Below are 19923 nucleotides of genomic sequence, written 5' to 3'. Positions count from 1 at the left end.
GTGAAGTAGGAAAAATCCCATTTTCTTACCTAGGAATGCCCATTGGGAAGAAATCTTATAATAAAGACACATGGAATTCGGTGATTGAGAAACGTAACAAACGATTGACGGATTGGAAGGCCCGATCGATGTCATTTGGGGCTAGGTTAACTCTTATTAAATCTGTCCTTAGTAGTACCCCACTTTATTTCTTCTCGTTGTTTCGTGCACCCATCTGCGTAGTCAACCTTCTCGAAAATTTACGCCTTAAGTTCTTTTGGGGAGGGTCGGGTGGGGATTCAAAATTATCATGGGTCAAATGGGATGTAATTTTATTACTGTATGGGGAGGGGGATTAAATGTGGGTTCGCTGAAAGCTAGGAATTGGGCGCTTTTGGGAAAATGGTGGTGGCGGTTTCGAACCGAAACCGAAGCGCTATGGGTCAAAGTCATAAAAAGCATTTACGGGCGGGACGGGGGGCTGGGGCACTCTACTTCTAACCTTTATGTTGTTCGCAATACAGTTTGGAGTAACATTATTCATATCGGTATTGACTTGCTCAAGATCGGTCTGGATATTAATTCTTTTTTCGAGAGGAAAATAGGTGACGGACGTGACATTCTCTTTTGGAAAGACATTTGGGTTGGCAGCACTTCTTTAAAAGAAAAGTTTCCAAGACTCTTCAGGTTAGATATCAATCAAGACACGTGTGATTACGAAAGAATTCAAGTGGCTAACGGGTCGTAGCAGTTTTCATGGGGTTGGTCAAGAACTCCTTCGGGGCGTTTAGTGGGGGAATTGGAACAGCTCATGGATCTGATCAAAAACAATGTCTCTTTGGGCGTTGGAAACTCAAAATGGCAGTGGGTGCTTGATAACTCACAAGGTTATAGTTCAAGGTTAGTATCTACAAAAATTGATGATATTATTATTGAGAAATCGGGTCATTTACAGGGCACAATGAAAAACAATTATCTCCCTCAAAAAATTGGTATCTTTGTTTGGAGAGCCCTACGTGGTAGAATCCCGGTTAGAGAAGAACTCGATAAACGTGGAATAGACTTAGACAGTCTATTGTGCCCTATGTGTAACGACTTCATTGAATCGGTGGACCATGTACTCATCTCATGCAAGGCGGCAACCGACGTTTGGAAAGCTATCTATAATTGGTGGGGATCCTCCCCTCCCAATTTTGACAGCTTACAGAAATTGTTCTCGGGCTCGGGACGGGGAATTTTATCTTGAGAAGACAAAAAGGTTTGGCAAACAATTGAGTGGGTAACGGGTTACTATATTTGGAAGAATAAGAATCAAAAGGTATTTCGGAATGAATCATGGGCGTGTTCGAAGATCGTAAGTGATATCCAAGTGAAAACGTTTGAATGGATCACCAACCGTTCAAGATACAAATCGATGGATTGGTTACAATGGCTCACATGTCCAAGCTCCTTGAGCTTTCCACGCAACAACAATCGTGATCCAGGATGAGCACTTCCTTAGTATAGACATTGTGAATGCGATTGTATAGAAAGTGTACATACTTCCTTCTGTTGTCATATAGATTCGTGTTGTAAGCCTTCCATGGCTCACAATCTGTGACTCAATTTGTATATTTTGTATAGTTTTCAATATAAATATAAAGTTGGCTTTTCAAAAAAAAAAAAAAAAATTTGTCTTTATTGTTCATATCTATTATACATCAATTTAAATCATTCATATTCACTGTTTAATATATGAATCAAGTAGATATCTACTTGAGTAGGTTAACGTTGTTATTGTTTGGCCCTAGAAACTCTTATCTCTTTTTACCATTTTCTCTCTCAAATTTGGTTACTTAGAAAAAAAATCAGTTCTTACTTTGTCTCAATTTGATTATTACCACACAAAATTACACAATTTTAATAATATATAGTTATCAAATTCAATCATTTTCGGATCTGTTTAGTTTTATTAATTTTTTCAAAAAATAAATATAATAATAATATTTAAAAATCTTTTCCCCCCTATATGGGAAAAAAATCCGAATGATTATTTGTATAAATATGTGACGAAATTCACCCGGGTAGATTTTCTTGAAAATCGTACAACTTTAGTTTTCTTTTCCTTGCATTAAAGGTTCCAAGTCTCGGACTTAGGCTAGAAAATCGTACAACTTTACATTTCTTCGCTTACATTCAAAGTTCAAAGTCCCGGACTTAGGCTATATGTTACTAATCAAACATATTCCTGCAGGTAGGGCAAGGATATGATTGAGTGCTAAAGAGGGGTTTTAGAGAGCTACCACAGTGAACCCTAATCGAGATGATGATCTCGAGAGGGTGGTTATGGCTCATCGCCGGAGTCGGATCTTCGGCGAGGGAAAACCCTACACATAGTGTAGGTAAACCTTAGATGAGAGTGATGAGAGGCTATGGTCGTATCTCATAGTCCGTGGAAAATGTATCATATGTAGTAGGTACCCCTTTATTTATAGAGAGGGGATTAGGGTTTCGGGGAAGACCTACGAGCTGCTTACCGGGCAAGCCCAAATGTGAACCCAATAGACAATGCACATCAAGAGTTACGTATCTGAACCAACACCGTGGGATCCTAGCTAGCACATAAGCAACACCTTTTTTTGGTGTTAAGGGGCGTGGGTTGAGTGTGAGTGTGTTTTTAACATGAAAGGTAACAGATGTGTGGGTTATTGTGATTGATTGATCTTTTTTTTTTAATATTTTTTATTATATTTTCTTTGTTCTGTCTTTATCCAATATACTAATCACATTTTATCACATCTGCACCACACCTCCCACACGCACTCCAACCCACACCACTATAACTTCATATTTTCAATCCACGTCATGTCACCCCATCCCACACTAAGGGTGTGTTTATTTATCTTTCAATTGAATGATTCAACGCTGAATATTGAACCATTCAGCATTCAATGTATTTGTTTCTGACATCTTAATAAGAGATGGTGTCCACATTCAGTGTCGAACCATTTAAAGCTAAAATTATCTCTTAATCATTAAACAATTTAACAATTATATTATAGTTTTTATTCATAGGCTTGCCTGAGTGGCCACTGAGTTGCCCAATGAAGCACACCACCCGGGTTCAATTCCTGGCTATGACAAATTGTTCAAAAAGGGAGTGTGACTAGAGGGTGCGCATAATGCGCAATTCACCCGGTACCAGATCTCGCGCTCAGGGGGCTTGATTACCCGAGGTTTTACCTTCTATGGGGAGCCAATGTGCTCGTTCATAGAAGGGTTTCCTCGCTTACTCAAAAAAAAAAATTAATAAGGTGATTTTTCTAACACACGTTATTCATTCAAAATAATTATTATTAAAATAATTAACATATTTTTTATTCATTTAATAAAATAATTTTTTATCATTTAGGTTATTCACCCAAAATAATTATAAAAATCGTTTGGAAAGTATGATTATCAAACTCTTTAACAACCTTTAAAAGTAATTTTTTTTTTCATTCACGTTAAAAATAATTATAAAAATTGATTAGAAAATATAGTTATCAGACCTTTAAATTTCGGGAGTTAATACTCACATATCAGTTTTTGATCCATACACACTTTTTACCATAAAACTTACAATTATAATTTTAAATTTATATTGGACTTGAACCTCTATTATTGTAAGTATGTACATAATAGTCAATTAAGTGTTTATGGATGTATTGAATACTTAAATTTCAATAGAACCTTTTGATCAAACTCACCTAAATTTCAACTCACACCATCACTACCAAACCACCACCATCGTAACAAATGGTCCTGTAAGTAGAAATACTATTCGCGATTAATCACTTCTTCCGTGCTCTTCAAAAGAGCGATTAGAGGTTCACTTCCTTTTTTTTCTTCTTTTTTTTATTTTATTTTATTTTTTATTTTATTTTAATATTCTAGGTACGATTTTCATTTTCAATGGTAACGCAAAATCCTAATTCACCGAAACCCTAAATTGCTACTACTTATTATGATACCTAATTATAGTGCACATATGCATAACCTTATTTTTTAAGATATATGTAGCAATTTGATTGCGTGATTTTGTGATTGCTAGGTCAAGAATAGTAGCAGCAGTTTTAAAGACATGTATGTGCTTTTAATCTCTAGTTTTACAGTTTAGATAGATTTGTTGTTAGCCTAAATTAGCTGTAATAGACCATTTTGTATGTAATAGTCATCTTGTTTTATTTTATTTGCTTAATTAATTGTCTGTTCACCGTAAATGTTGGGTTTGCTTGGAACTTTTAAAAAAGAGCACGCATGACTGTATGAGTGTATTTGCTATGTTGGCAAGACTCCAATTGTAGGCTATGGATCAGGTTGATTTGACATTGAATTTTTTTAGGAGCTGAAGATAGAGGTGACCCAAATACCCAATCCAATGTGAATATCCTAGAATTGTAATTTTTTTTGGGTATTTATTTAATGGGATGCAGATGTAGTTGAAAAGCGCCTAAATTGGACTATTTTCAGTTTTTTTTTTTGTTAAGTTCTATAATCTTTACATGAATACATGGATCAGAGACTTGATTTGCATTTCAAAGTTGCTGATATAATTTAATTTTTCTAGATTAAGAAAATTCCGGGGATGCAAAATGGAGATGCCGAGTGGTTTTAAGTTTGAAGTTGGCCAGCTTGTGGAATCGAAATCATTTGAGAGTGGATATCGTGGTGTCTGGTTCAGATGCAAGGTATTTTTTTCATTTAATTGATTCGGTAGCTTTTTTTTTTGTTCCCATATCTACCAATTGCAATAAAATACGAATGATGGGTTAGATTAATACTTTATGTGTCGTAATACTACTAACGACATATCTGATGTTTGATATGATGTTTAAATGTCCAACATAAAAGTATGAACGCGTTTGGGATGATTGTTTCATGATCATTGGTATATTGTTCTTTTCTTTGATATAGAAATAACTTACGATGCCTCTGATAAGGTTTGAATCACAACCTTTGGCTGATGTGGCACACTTGGTTGTGCTTGGGCTGTGACCTGTTCGCCATGTATGTTCATACGCAAAACTAATTTTGGAGTTATATATTCAAGTAAGACGGTACGGTGGTTGCAACTAGTTAGGAACTAAAAAAGTGTGTTTAAGGGAAGAAAGCACTTCATTAAAAATATACTGTAAGATACATTAGGTAACAGTCTTTTCACCAAAATTTGTTATTATAGGTTATATTTTATGTAAATAATCTCTATAAATTTATTAATTCTCGTATCCACCCTTCGGTTTTCAAACTTATTTGCAATTTCCAAAGCATAATATTTTGTGACAGTTCAATTAAGTGTTCATGGAAAGTGCTTAACTGAAGGCGCGACTGCCCGTTGAGCAATTATAAAAAGGCTATTCTAAAGTACTTACTGAATGGAGCTTACCAAAACTCTAATTCTATTAATCCATGTCTAAAATGTCATTCAGATCAGAGATATCAATTTGAAAAGGAACAGGATACAGCTGGAATACTATGATTTTGAAGAAGAAGGTGAGTTAGCTTTAGATTATAATGGTGCATCGAAGTTTAAGTATAAGTTTTCTATAATATTTGTAGTAAGTTTAAGTATAAGTTTAAGTATAAGTTTTCTATGTTGATTGTGTTCTCTCATTTGATTCCTGGTTCTTAAGCTTTATTATAAAATCATAGATTTCAGATAATGTGAATTGTTAATGTGTTTGCAGAGATAAGTTGGGAAAAGATATACGAAGTGCCTCCTTATGGCAGGAAGTCAAGGAACATTAAAAAACAACTAATGGTGCAGCCTCGCTATCCGCTAACATATAAAAAAGATGAAATGCCAGATGCTAACTCAATTTCCGAAGTTTGTGTTGTATTTGATGGTACATTTAAGGTTGGTGATAAGGTAGATTGGAATACTGACGGTGTTTATTGGTCTGCAAGGGTTGTCGAAGTGTTGAGCGATGACAAGGTTAAGGTAAAGAAAATTTGACTTTTTAACCTCGTTGGCATGTTTATCTATAAATTTATCTAATGTTTTATGTGAGACATATGATTCATATAATAACTTCTGTGGGAAATCTACCTAAAACTAGGAAACCAAAACAAACAACTAAACGATACTAGCGAACAAACAAGCTTACGATAAGACAAACATAAACCGCTAAAACAAAGAAAAGAACTAAACCCACACTAAAACGAACCATAACGATACAAGGGAACAAATAAGGATCTAATTAGCATTTTAGCCTTGTGAGTACTGTAATATTATTATATTTATGAACCTCACCTAGTACTCTCATGTACTTTGTCCCATAAATATAATATGAATATGAATACATAGAAAAATAAACCACGACTTATGTTGGTCCACGAATGATATACCGCTAAGCATGCAGACTACGTTTGTTTATCACTCATTTGCAAGGTTGCAAAAATCACTACCCGGTGAGTACCTAGTCGCGACTTTTTACTGAGTACTCGTCAACTCGGGGAGTACTCGGATGCTGAAAAAGTTTGACTTTGACCGATCTTGACCTAGTTTTGACCAAATTTTGACTGATTTTCCGAGTTATTATGAGTTTTGTCCGATTTTTCGAGTATTTCCGAGTTTTGGCCGACTGAGCGAGTGATCCGTGAGTTGCAAAAACCGAGTACACGTCGAGTAATTAGTAATTCTGAGTTCTGCAGCACTGCTCATATGGAACAGATATTGTAGTTTTTTGCAGTAATCGTTCTGTTCTGACTTTTGATTTGTATTCATGTTTCCACCATTTGAGTTGCTAATGCCTCCAGCTGGCGAAAGGGTGGAAAATGAGACACTTGAAGCACTCGTTAAGGATTTACGGCCGAACTTAGAATGGTCCCAAAGAAAAGGCTGGTCTTTGCCTACCGTGGTGCCTTTCTCTCTCCATTTTTTACAAATTACGTCTTTTTATTGTAGTCTTTTGTTAGTATAACCTTGTTCTTAGTTAAGTTAAATTTTACATGCAGAATGGTAGGACATCATGTGATGCACGGCTTATTTTTCCATTAAAGCAAGGTGAACTAACTTTGTAGGCCAATGCTTGCAATTCTTATATAATTTGTCTTTCCATTTCGTTGGTTGTTTTAATCTATATAAAAAGAATTGGCTGCGAACTGGTAGTATAAAGTTTATAAGGTTCATCCCTGTTCGGGTTACCTGGAGGCGAGTAATCCAACCTCATACTCTACTGGACGCACACCCTCTCTGGCTGTTTCCAACCTTACCCTGGCCACCACAAGATTCGAACTTGAGACTTCTTGCAAGTAAATTATCTAAAATATTACGACGGTTGATTAGTATTATTATCATTTAACTTGAAAGGCAATGCTTGTAGTTGTTAGTTTTATAGTTATCACGCTTCTTTTCAACAAGTTTTATCTTATTCTCTTATCTAAAAAAAGCTCTCTTATTCTTCGTACCTTTAAAAAAAAATTTCTGAATATTTTTGAAGCATGTGATCAATTGTTGTTTGTACGCCCTTAGAAAGGAGGAATTGCTTATTACATGTACGTAATGTAACTTTAGGTCTAACGAGCCCATGCTAATAAACAGTTTTATCTCTAAATATTGCATGCCAATTTTAGATATGTTTGATTGTAAGTTTGTAACTGTACCTGTTTTAGGCATGGATCAGGATTCGATTTCTCTTGGTTCACCTCTCAACGCTTCTTAAACATAAAGCATGAAAATACACTAGACCATAATTGACCTGGAGGAACCATGAAAATAAACTGGACCATAATTGACCTGGAGGAACTTGCCAACAAAATTAGATGGATGCAGAACCTTCTGAATAACTATGGTAGTCAGTCAAGTTTTATTTGACGCTGTCTGTATAATTTGGTATGTTTTCTATCGGGTACTTGAATGATGCAGTCAAGTAGAAACGTGTTAATCTAGATGATGTGTTTTAGTTATTCAACCGAGAAGGTTGTTTATGACGACTTCTATGCAAATTGCAGCAGCGCTTTATGCTTAATTTTTTTGGTTGATCACTTGCATAGAGAGTTTATAAATATGGCTGTTAATAAGTTTATTAAAGCCCATTCTGGGAGCAAAATATATATAATAATAATAAATCTATATTTATTGGGTAACGAATGTAATTTTAGTAAAGCTACAGGGAAATGAGAAATATAATTCAGAACCAATGTAAATGATTAAAATAATTCAGAATGGTGAGAAGCCGAATGGGGTATTTTGGGTGTTGGGCGAGGTTTTCTGTGATAATTCTCCGGGTGAAGGAAAACTCACAGGTTCTTCGGGTGTCACTTCTTTTGGTTCCCCCAAGGAGTACTCTTTTTAGTCTCGCTCGAGAAAAGCCGTTTCCTGTATAAAGGTGGATGGTATGGTTTCTAGGCAGGTGGCCAGAGGAAAGAAAGCTTCGGATGCCGCTAAGAAGAATGGTCGAAATTAAGTTGGTTATATCTTGGTGTTTTGTCGTGTCCGCTTTTGATATATCTTTGCTGTTATTAAGCTTCGATTGCCCGTTTGTGTTTTGTCGGCTTCTAGATGTGTAGTTTTCATTGTAATTTCTTGTTTGGTTAGGTTCTTGTTTTTCCTTGCAAGAATAGTCATCGTGGTATGAAAATCTTGCAATATTCTCCATGCAACATATGTTAATTTTTTCCGTTAAGTGTCACCATGTGCCAAGCATGTGAGAGTATTTTGCTCCTTTTACCTCGCCTCTTCATCACCTCCATCTCCATATTTACCAAAATTCTTAATTTCTTTACAATCTAAATCTGAAAATTATAATTAATTCTCATAAATCTTCTAAATCCTCTATGCTTTAAAATCTTGTTTGTAAATATCTATTTCTTTTTGAACAAAAAACTCGGGACCAAAAACCATATTTGCGCACAAGATCACGATTCTATCTGAAAAAATGAATCACACCCATCAACAAAATTAACAGATGCAAACCCTTAACCCGCCAGAATAACAACCTGGCCTTTGACACCGACCAACCCCCGCCTAATAATAAAAGAGCAACCTGTTATGCCCAACCGATTTCCTCGTAGGAGAAGAAGAAGGAAACAATAAATGAATTGGACTGGAAATGATGTTCAGCAACGGATCTATGTAACGACCCCAAATCCGTTAACCAAAAACGAAGCACTATTTTTTTATATATATAAGTTAGGTCCCATTAAAATGTTCATAATACATAATATTTCCAACTCTGTATTAACCAAAAACATAATATCATAACGATATGTTTAACAATTTATAATGACCCTCGGTACACAAATGACACATTACAAAAGCATTTTTGTAATAACAACCGAATCACACAAAATACGGGTTAATACCCAATAACCCAACCCGATACCAAGAGCATAATCCTGGGGACTACCAAATCTCCAATCCGCGTCCCAATATCCAAAAGCTACCCCCATCGAGCCCAAACGCTCCTACGCATCTAGTCTAACAACTAACTATCTTCACAATCATAATACCTGTAAAAAGGTAAACAACGAGAGGGGTAAGCATAAAACTTAGTGAATGCAATAGTTATACATATACATATATAATCTACTTACTTGCAAACACTTACACAAATACCGCATACATGCTAGCAATCTAATTAGCATACCATCGCAAAGTATAAAGCTAATAACCTCCAATACCGCAAGCTAGCATAACCAATAGCATATATTCATCACAATATTAAATGCTAAATAAACGACACATACACCATATGCTTAACCATACTCGCGTCATGGTGCTACCATGTAACAACCCGTCCTTATCCCCCTGGACGAAGTCATCAACATCTGGTCCCATTGCGATGATAGACTCCAAGTAATGTCCTTAAAATGAGCAAATGCACAGCGGAAGACTTAATTCGTACCTGAGAATAAACATGCTTAAAAGTGTCAACCAAAAGGTTGGTGAGTTCATAGGTTTATCATAACAATCATTTCAATATATTAATAGACCACAAGATTTCATATATGTATAAACGTTTTTAATAATCATATTCTAAGTGGTTGAGCACTTGGTAACCATACTTAACATTTAATCAACGTCGCATATTCCCTTTATTATGAAATCTCACTACACCGTACCAAGTGTAGTCACCAAAACGAAGTACTGTGCAACCGTTGAATACTGGTCGTCCAGTCCGGTTGGGGTTGTCAGGCCTGATAGATCTATCAACAGGATTCGCGTTTACAATACCCATGTAAATAGTAGTTACCAAGCTACAGTGAAATATGCCAGTGGTACAACTCAACGTAGAATGTATTTTAAGTACTTGTGTCTATTTCGTAAACATTTATAAAAGCAGCGCATGTATTCTCAGCCCAAAAATATATATTGCAAAAACAATTAAAAAGAGAGCAAATGAAACTCACCATACTGTATTTTTGTAGTAAAAATACATATGACGTCATTTAACAAGTGTAGGGTTGATCTCGTATTCACGAACCTATATCATGTATTTATATTAACACATATAATCGTAATCGAACAGATTTATATATTATTATTGATATAATTGTGAATTATATGTTTCATTAATAACTTAATTAGATATATCTATTTTATATACTTTAAATAAATAACTAATATTTATTATAAAATTTTTAATAAAGTTTTGTTAAATATATTTTTATATAACTAGTTTTTATTGTAATAATAATGATAGTAATATTAATAGTAATATTAATAACAATAATAATAATAACAATAATAATGTTAAAAATAATAATATTAATGTTAAAAATATTAATAATAATGATAATAATAATTATTATATTATTCATAAAATTTTTAATAATAGTAATATTCATAATAGTAATAATGTTAATCCTAAAAATAGTAATAATAATGATAATAAAAATGATATTACTTATATTAATAATAGTAATGATAATAAAAATGTTATATGTTATTATTGATAATAATAATATTAATCATCTTAATAATAATAATGATAACTTTTATACATTTAATAATAATAATAATAATAATAATAATAATAATAATAATAATAATAATAATAATAGTAATAGTAATAATAAAATTAAGTTTACTACCTTTAAAGGGTGAGTTCCTAAAAAAATGCCTCAATCCAGGCTCAAACACGCGACCTCTCGCTTAACAGACAAATCCCTAACCCATGCTCTGCTGTTGCTTTTTATGATTTAAATCATAAACTAAATCCTATAAACTATCATCTTATCGATCATCATCATCATAAATAACGGATCATCATCATTATCATGTTCACCCGTCATCTTCATATTTATCATCACAGATCATAAACACAATCATCATCTACCTCGTTCATCCTTATTATTCTCACGATAAAATACCTCAAGAAAACAAATGGGTTTCGGTTTATAAGCTTGTGTTTGAAACAGAAAAATAGAGATTTGTTGATGGAATTCTTATCAAAAATAAAACATGGAAACAGAATAATAAACGAGGAACAGCATCGAATAATATCTTCATCACATACTCGTCGTCCAAGGAATAGCAGAAACACAATATAGCAATAGCAGGAAGTCGATAAGCAACCAGTTAGCCCAAGTGGATTTTTGGGCTGAGTTAAATTAAGTGTATAACGGCTTCAGCCCACGCTGTAACAAAAGCCCAGGACAGCCCAATCCCAAAAGGATTTCGTAGGTTTATTGTTGGCCCAAGAGAAATGGCACATTAACATAAAGAGGAAAATAATTTCGGTCAAATGGTATACAGCTGTGTTCCATCGAATGCAATCTTTATCATAGCATCCCTTTTGTTTCTTTATATTTTAAATCCTTTAAAACTTTCTTGTGGCTGCGTGAATGAAACCCAATTGAATTAGTTGTACTCCGTTCCTTTCTCATACTTTTATTCATCGTATCAGTTTTAATTAAAGGAGCAGCAGTAGGGTTAGAGTGGTTTTTGATGGTTGTTCGAGCTGTACCAGACTAGAAACAGAAAGAAATATGCACGCAGTAGTTGTCCTAGTGGGTTTAATGGTGGTGGTTGGGTTTCGGACAGGAACAGTCTTCAACAACAATTGGAGCTCAGATTGTAACAGGTTAGCCGTGATTTTCATGATAGTGATTTTTAATCGAATAAGAAAGGAAGAGAGAGAGATAGAAGAGAGAGAGAGTGGTCCTTGGTGGTGATTGTGGTCAGTCATGGTGATTGTGGGTTGGTTCGAAGGTGGTTGATGATCAAGGTGGTGTTGGTGATGGTTATGGGGAATCGTGGTGATCGGTGGTAGGGTTTGGCGGTTGATTATGATCGAAATAAAAACAGTAAACAGGCAGCCTGTTATGGTGGTTAAATGGTGGAACCAAGGTGTAGCCGTGAGTGGTGGTTTAATGGGTTATAAGGTGGTGGTGTGGTCTATATGCACAATCTAAAGTAGAGAGTAATATATAGACAAATTGTGTTCAAGCATGTGGATATGTATTTGAGAAGAAAGAAGAAAAAAAAACAAAATAAACAATTAGAAATAGGAAGATGGCATGTGTGTGTCGATGTAAAAGTGTGACTCATTATGCCCCTTTTTCCCATATTTGTATGTATCTGTATAATATATATATATATGTAGTAGAATAGTGATAAATATAATAATGATATGTTATATAATAATATCTTAACAACATATGTATCTGTATATAATATATATGTAGTAGAATAGTGATAAATATAATAATGATATGTTATATAATAATATCTTAACAACAGAACGGGTGAAATGAGATCAAGCGCACACTTAATAGACAAGGTCGTTTGCAGTCTCTATCTCCCTATCTCTCAATATCTACATATAATATCTATATGTCTATCATCTTAACACAAGTGGACAACATAAATAATAATAATAATAATAAGTATATAATAACAATAGTTCAATTGAAAAGAAAGAAAGGTGTGGTCCAGGAAAACAAGGAATAAATCATACGTAGTAAATCAATCTAGCACAGTAATTCAATTACAAATTTGAGTTTCGCTTTCAATTACAGTTATATGTTAAATCATTTGAAAACAGAAATATATATAATAATAATAAATAGTATAATAATGTATCTTAAATAAAGAAACGTGTGATTAATTTAGCCGTCGTCTTTCACGGACTAAATTTTGTTCTCCGTTGTTAATCAGTGGCGGATAAAAGAACACATAAAAATTCCATTTTTATTTATTTTACATAATTAAATTTTAATAGTAACAACATATAATATTTCATATTACCATTTATATATAAACACACATATCTATTTACAATTAATTGTTCGTGAATTGTCGAAACTGGTCGAGGTTAAATGAATAAAATAAAATAGTTCAAAATCTTTGAGACTCAACCTAACAAACTTTGTTTATCGTGTCAGAATTATGAAATCGTATCGAGAGTTTGGTTTAAAATTAATCGAAATTTTCCGGGTCATGACAGCACCTACCCGTTAAATAAATTTCGTCCCGAAATTTGAATGCGATCGTCATGGCTAACAATAAAAATGTTTTAATGACGAATATGAGTTGATAATTAGAGTTTTATCGTTATCGATTAATATAGATAAAACGATTCGGTCATGTGAAGCGTACGAGTGAAGCTATCACAGAAGAGTGAAAAGTTTCGTCTTAACTTTTGACGTAGTCATGGTGGATTTCCGGAATTCGAGGAATTTAAGAAAATTTTCTAATCAGAAAGAAAATGTAATAGCACGATTTATTAGAAATTTGTTGGAATTACGGAAGAACAGAAATATCAAGGAAATATTTCCGTGATATGCTTAAAGATTAAGTAGAATGAAAGAGTTATGTAACATGGCACATGATGAGGATAAGGTCTGTGAATCATCATCACGTTACATTAGAAATTTAGCATGACTTACTGTAATATAACTACGTTGGCCTGACGTCATTATATTATACTAACTCATGCTTCAATTCCCAACACTTCTTTAGGAAATCATTCATAATTTAACTTGAATTTTAAAGAATATAGAAACTAAAACAGTTTCTTTTAGGATGTAACACAGATAGCACGAAGAGATAGATAATTTCGGACAAGAATATTTATGAATATATCTTCAGAAATATCGAAGATATTTATGACGATATTTTGGAATTTCTAAGATCGAAGGTTGATGAAGAAAATCCTTCCGCATGAATTTAGAATAAGTAGGAGCAAGATATTCGTTTAAAGGTTTCAGTAGATACTGAATCATCTGGATTCGTTAAGTATAGGCTTAGTCTTTGTGATTTGTTCACAATCTCCTTCATGGTTTTCTTAATCCGTTTTTCAGTACCAATTTTCTATTGAGTGTTTCCAACACTCTATTCTTTATCATTAAACTTTTGGCCATTAAGACCATCTACAACTTTTGCTTCTTCATCAGCATTTTCAGAACTCAAAGATATGATTCGTAAGCTAGAGTGCTTTTCAGGAATTCAGATATTCCGAATTGAAATTCATCGGTCCAGAAGATATACGTTATATATAGATATATAACTGTTGACGTAGGAACGCTACGAAATTCGAGAATTAGTGATTAATGCTTCCCGGTATTTAGTATGGCAACTATCGCTACAAGATGTTGATGAGTACATGATAAGACTTCAATAGATAAATATAGTGATTTGTCAGAGAGATTTAAGCCAAGGAGTAACGAGGTTACTGGTACGTCTGTTGGTAATATTGTAGAATATAACAAGTTTCCTGGTAACAATAACAATGGCAAACGTATATATCAAAGTTATAATAAGGTTGATTAGAATGAAAAGTCGAAGTTGACTTGCTGAAGCTGTGACAAAATTGGCTACTTTGAAAAAGGATTGCAATGTTATTTTCGGTGATAACAATGCCAACGGAGCCAGCACAGATACGTGTTAAACGTTTAATCAGGTTCCGAGAGTTTTTCAGGTGCATAACTATATGCATAGATCTTTTTTTCCGTAGATGAAGTGCAGTTGGTTCATCTTCTCGATCGAGGTGTTTTCAAGAATCATGAAAGATTTGAACATGAATTGGAATCGTCAAGATTCAAATGAGGTTTAAGATGAAATCAAGTGGCAAACTTGAAGAATTGTTTAGTTCCATATGTTATAATCAATATTTTAATTCATTTTAATTGTCCAATGTCATTAGTCCACAGTCGATAGTCCACAGTAACAGTCCAATAATTCATATATAGCTTAATATATAATATACGAATTAATTAATACGTGTCGTGACCCGTATACGTCTCAGACTCGATCACAACTCAAACTATATATATTATTGTAGAATCAACCTCAACCCTGTATAGAGAACTCGATCATTACTGCATATAGAGTGTCTATGGTGATTCCAAATAATATATATAGATGCGTCGATATGATATGTCAAAACCTTGTATACGTGTCCCGATATTTAAATGCGTAAAATAAATAACAGAAATTAAATGACGATAAATTAAATGCGTAAAGTAAATAACAGAATTTAAATGACAATAAATAAAATTGCGAGAATTAAATTGCGATAAAATAAATTGCGATAATTAAAATGTAATAAGGAATTAACAGTTAGCTAGGAACAGTTAGCTAGGAACAGTTAGCGTGGATTCTTAACAAAATTCCTCATAGTTAATTTGTTTGTTTCTAACAAATTTTATTTTGTCAAATGTTTTCTTCATTATGCCACTTGTTGGATTCTGATAAATCAAAATCCAAATATGAAATTGGATGAATATAGTTATTCTGTGGTGAACGGATTTGTATATCGGTGGATGTAAGTAGGATAGTAAACGACTGTTGAATCAGCTTCGAAGAATGTACATTGTAACTTATTAATGTGAAATCTGAATATTCCTCGGGTATTACCTACCCGTTAAAATATTTTCACAATTAACACTTTGTACGAAAGAATTTTTAATTACAATCTTTATGAAAACATATATACATATATATTTTCTTCAGATGCAATCATGGATTTAATGAGTTAATATGATATTAACTCATCTGATTTACCGTTAGAACAAGAATATATAATCTCTAAAACATTAGAGGTTACAGAATCACTATGTCGAACTAAGATAAATGATGTAGAACGTCATGTAGAACGATGATTATACTCGAGGTACAGAATGAAATGTCGAAGCTGGTGACGCGGATGTTGTTGTTGGTGGTACTAGTGCTGTTGGTGCTGAGGCTGGTGATGTTACTGGTGTTGATGATACTGCTAGTGCTTGCAAATTGTGTACCGTGCTCTTTAAAGTTAACACTCGAGCTCGGAGTTCTTTAACTTCTTCTACTAACCCTGGTTGGCTATCAGTGTGAGGTAGAGGTCGGATATCTTCTCTAGTTCCGTTAATGGTAGCCTCAAGACGAAAAATTCTTGCAAAAAGGGTATAAAGGTGTTGCGAACAGGTTCGCCGGTGAGCGGGTCGAGCACTCCGACGTTAGGCGGTAAGTTCGGCTCGTGATATGGAGTACCTTCTTCATTTCTCCATAGGGTAAGTATTTCGCGAACCCATCCCCACTTTCTAAAGAAATCACGGTAGTTGATCGGTTGGTGCGCTCCCGTCACGCTATCTTCGGAGTCAGAAGAACTTGGCTGATTCGTAGAGGTCATCGTACGCGATCACATAAAAGATTTTTGGTATGAAAAGCTTAGTGACAACAAATGATAGTTGGATGGTATTCTCAATGCATAATATGCCTAGATATATATAGTACCAGGATCCCTTAAATTACGGAGAAATTTACGGAAGATATCAGGCAAAGTTTACCGTAATAGATACGCTAAGATATAAATTTGTCTATACACTATCTATGCAATAAAGACAGTAAGACATGTCTAGACTAAAAATGATGAGCAGGTAATTTCCTAAGGATGATAAGCAGATGATTTCCGACTAGAAATGATAAGCAAAACTTTTGACATGCAGACACGGTCGAAGTCCAGACTCACTAATGCATCTAAACAACTATCAGTTAGACACACTAATGCAAGACATGGTTCGCTAAGACCACCGCTCTGATACCAACTGTAACAACCCGTCCTTATCCCCCTGGACGAAGTCATCAACATCTGGTCCCATTGCGATGATAGACTCCAAGTAATGTCCTTAAAATGAGCAAATGCACAGCGGAAGACTTAATTCGTACCTGAGAATAAACATGCTTAAAAGTGTCAACCAAAAGGTTGGTGAGTTCATAGGTTTATCATAACAATCATTTCAATATATTAATAGACCACAAGATTTCATATATGTATAAACGTTTTTAATAATCATATTCTAAGTGGTTGAGCACTTGGTAACCATACTTAACATTTAATCAACGTCGCATATTTCCTTTATTATGAAATCTCACTACACCGTACCAAGTGTAGTCACCAAAACGAAGTACTGTGCAACCGTTGAATACCGGTCGTCCAGTCCGGTTGGGGTTGTCAGGCCCGATAGATCTATCAACAGGATTCGCGTTTACAATACCCATGTAAATAGTAGTTACCAAGCTACAGGGAAATATGCCAGTGGTACAACTCAACGTAGAATGTATTTTAAGTACTTGTGTCTATTTTGTAAACATTTATAAAAGCAGCGCATGTATTCTCAGCCCAAAAATATATATTGCAAAAACAATTAAAAAGGGAGCAAATGAAACTCACCATACTGTATTTTTGTAGTAAAAATACATATGACGTCATTTAACAAGTGTAGGATTGATCTCGGATTCACGAACCTATATCATATATTTATATTAACACATATAATCGTAATCGAACAGATTTATATATTATTATTGATATAATTGTGAATTATATGTTTCATTAATAACTTAATTAGATATATCTATTTTATATACTTTAAATAAATAACTAATATTTATTATAAAATTTTTAATAAAGTTTTGTTAAATATATTTTTATATAACTAGTTTTTATTGTAATAATAATGATAGTAATATTAATAGTAATATTAATAACAATAATAATAATAACAATAATAATGTTAAAAATAATAATATTAATGTTAAAAATATTAATAATAATGATAATAATAATAATTATTATATTATTCATAAAATTTTTAATAATAGTAATATTCATAATAGTAATAATATTAATCCTAAAAATAGTAATAATAATGATAATAAAAATGATATTACTTATATTAATAATAGTAATGATGATAAAAATGTTATATGTTATTATTGATAATAATAATATTAATCATCTTAATAATAATAATGATAACTTTTTTACATTTAATAATAATAATAATAATAATAATAATAATAATAATAATAATAATAATAATAATAATAATAATAATAATAATAATAATAATAATAATAATAATAATAATAGTAGTAGTAATAATAAAATTAAGTTTACTACCTTTAAAGGGTGAGTTCCTAAAAAAATGCCTCAATCCAGGCTCAAACACGCAACCTCTCGCTTAACAGACAAATCCCTAACCCCATGCTCTGCTGTTGCTTTTTATGATTTAAATCATAAACTAAATCCTATAAACTATCATCTTATCGATCATCATCATCATAAATAACGGGTCATCATCATTATCATGTTCACCCGTCATCTTCATATTTATCATCACAGATCATAAACACAATCATCATCTACCTCGTTCATCCTTATTATTCTCACGATAAAATACCTCAAGAAAACAAATGGGTTTCGGTTTATAAGCTTGTGTTTGAAACAGAAAAATAGAGATTTGTTGATGGAATTCTTATCAAAAAATAAAACATGGAAACAGAATAATAAACGAGGAACAGCATCGAATAATACCTTCATCACATACTCGTCGTCCAAGGAATAGCAGAAACACAATATAGCAATAGCAGGAAGTCGATAAGCAACCAGTTAGCCCAAGTGGATTTTTGGGCTGAGTTAAATTAAGTGTATAACGGCTTCAGCCCACGCTGTAACAAAAGCCCAGGACAGCCCGATCCCAAAAGGATTTCGTAGGTTTATTGTTGGCCCAAGAGAAATGGCACATTAACATAAAGAGGAAAATAATTTCGGTCAAATGGTATACAGCTGTGTTCCATCGAATGCAATCTTTATCATAGCATCCCTTTTGTTTCTTTATATTTTAAATCCTTTAAAACTTTCTTGTGGCTGCGTGAATGAAACCCAATTGAATTAGTTGTACTCCGTTCCTTTCTCATACTTTTATTCATCGTATCAGTTTTAATTAAAGGAGCAGCAGTAGGGTTAGAGTGGTTTTTGATGGTTGTTCGAGCTGTACCAGACTAGAAACAGAAAGAAATATGCATGCAGTAGTTGTCCTAGTGGGTTTAATGGTGGTGGTTGGGTTTCGGACAGGAACAGTCTTCAACAACAATTGGAGCTCTGATTGTAACAGGTTAGCCGTGATTTTCATGATAGTGATTTTTAATCGAATAAGAAAGGAAGAGAGAGAGATAGAAGAGAGAGAGAGAGTGGTCCTTGGTGGTGATTGTGGTCAGTCATGGTGATTGTGGGTTGGTTCGAAGGTGGTTGATGATCAAGGTGGTGTTGGTGATGGTTATGGGGAATCGTGGTGATCGGTGGTAGGGTTTGGCAGTTGATTATGATCGAAATAAAAACAGTAAACAGGCAGCCTGTTATGGTGGTTAAATGGTGGAACCAAGGTGTAGCTGTGAGTGGTGGTTTAATGGGTTATAAGGTGGTGGTGTGGTCTATATGCACAATCTAAAGTAGAGAGTAATATATAGACAAATTGTGTTCAAGCATGTGGATATGTATTTGAGAAGAAAGAAGAAAAAAAAACAAAATAAACAATTAGAAATAGGAAGATGGCATGTGTGTGTCGATGTAAAAGTGTGACTCATTATGCCCCTTTTTCCCATATTTGTATGTATCTGTATAATATATATATATATGTAGTAGAATAGTGATAAATATAATAATGATATGTTATATAATAATATCTTAACAACATATGTATCTGTATATAATATATATG

At 33.5% G+C, this 19923-nt stretch overlaps 2 protein-coding genes and 1 long non-coding RNA gene across 4 annotated transcripts in view; all 3 read left to right on the top strand.

Annotated features, from left to right (window-relative positions):
• Positions 1-790: 790 nt before the first annotated feature.
• On the top strand, positions 791-1225 carry LOC139855144 (uncharacterized). Its single transcript, XM_071844390.1, has one exon. The coding sequence runs from the start codon at positions 791-793 to the stop codon at positions 1223-1225; it is 435 nt and encodes a 144-aa protein (XP_071700491.1).
• Positions 1226-3717: 2492 nt separating this feature from the next.
• LOC139855635 (uncharacterized) overlaps positions 3718-19923 on the top strand; it is a 100023-nt gene continuing 83817 nt past the window's right edge. Inside the window, exons 1-5 of one of the 2 annotated variants that reach the window (XM_071844883.1) lie at positions 3721-3827; positions 4052-4083; positions 4568-4688; positions 5427-5490; positions 5685-5938. In XM_071844883.1, coding sequence (XP_071700984.1) covers positions 4593-4688; positions 5427-5490; positions 5685-5938 — 414 coding nt within the window. In that variant the 5' untranslated portion in view covers positions 3721-3827; positions 4052-4083; positions 4568-4592. Of the gene's footprint in view, positions 3828-4051; positions 4084-4567; positions 4689-5426; positions 5491-5684; positions 5939-19923 lie in introns of both variants that reach the window. The other variant, XM_071844882.1, reaches the window with a different exon arrangement.
• Positions 6736-8191, top strand: LOC139855637 (uncharacterized). The gene is made up of 3 exons (XR_011761504.1): positions 6736-6857; positions 6955-7003; positions 7612-8191. It is a non-coding gene; the product is annotated as an uncharacterized lncRNA (long non-coding RNA).

Source organism: Rutidosis leptorrhynchoides, chromosome 6, assembly GCF_046630445.1.
Source record: "Rutidosis leptorrhynchoides isolate AG116_Rl617_1_P2 chromosome 6, CSIRO_AGI_Rlap_v1, whole genome shotgun sequence".
In the NCBI taxonomy this organism is placed as follows: Eukaryota; Viridiplantae; Streptophyta; class Magnoliopsida; order Asterales; family Asteraceae; genus Rutidosis; species Rutidosis leptorrhynchoides.
The sequence above is the reverse complement of the archived record's forward strand: the minus strand, read 5'-3'. Positions and strand labels throughout refer to the sequence as shown.

Excerpts from the sequence above, each read along its gene's own strand:
- LOC139855144 (XM_071844390.1), top strand. The coding sequence starts at position 791 with ATGGATCTGATCAAAAACAATGTCTCTTTGGGCGTTGGAAACTCAAAA.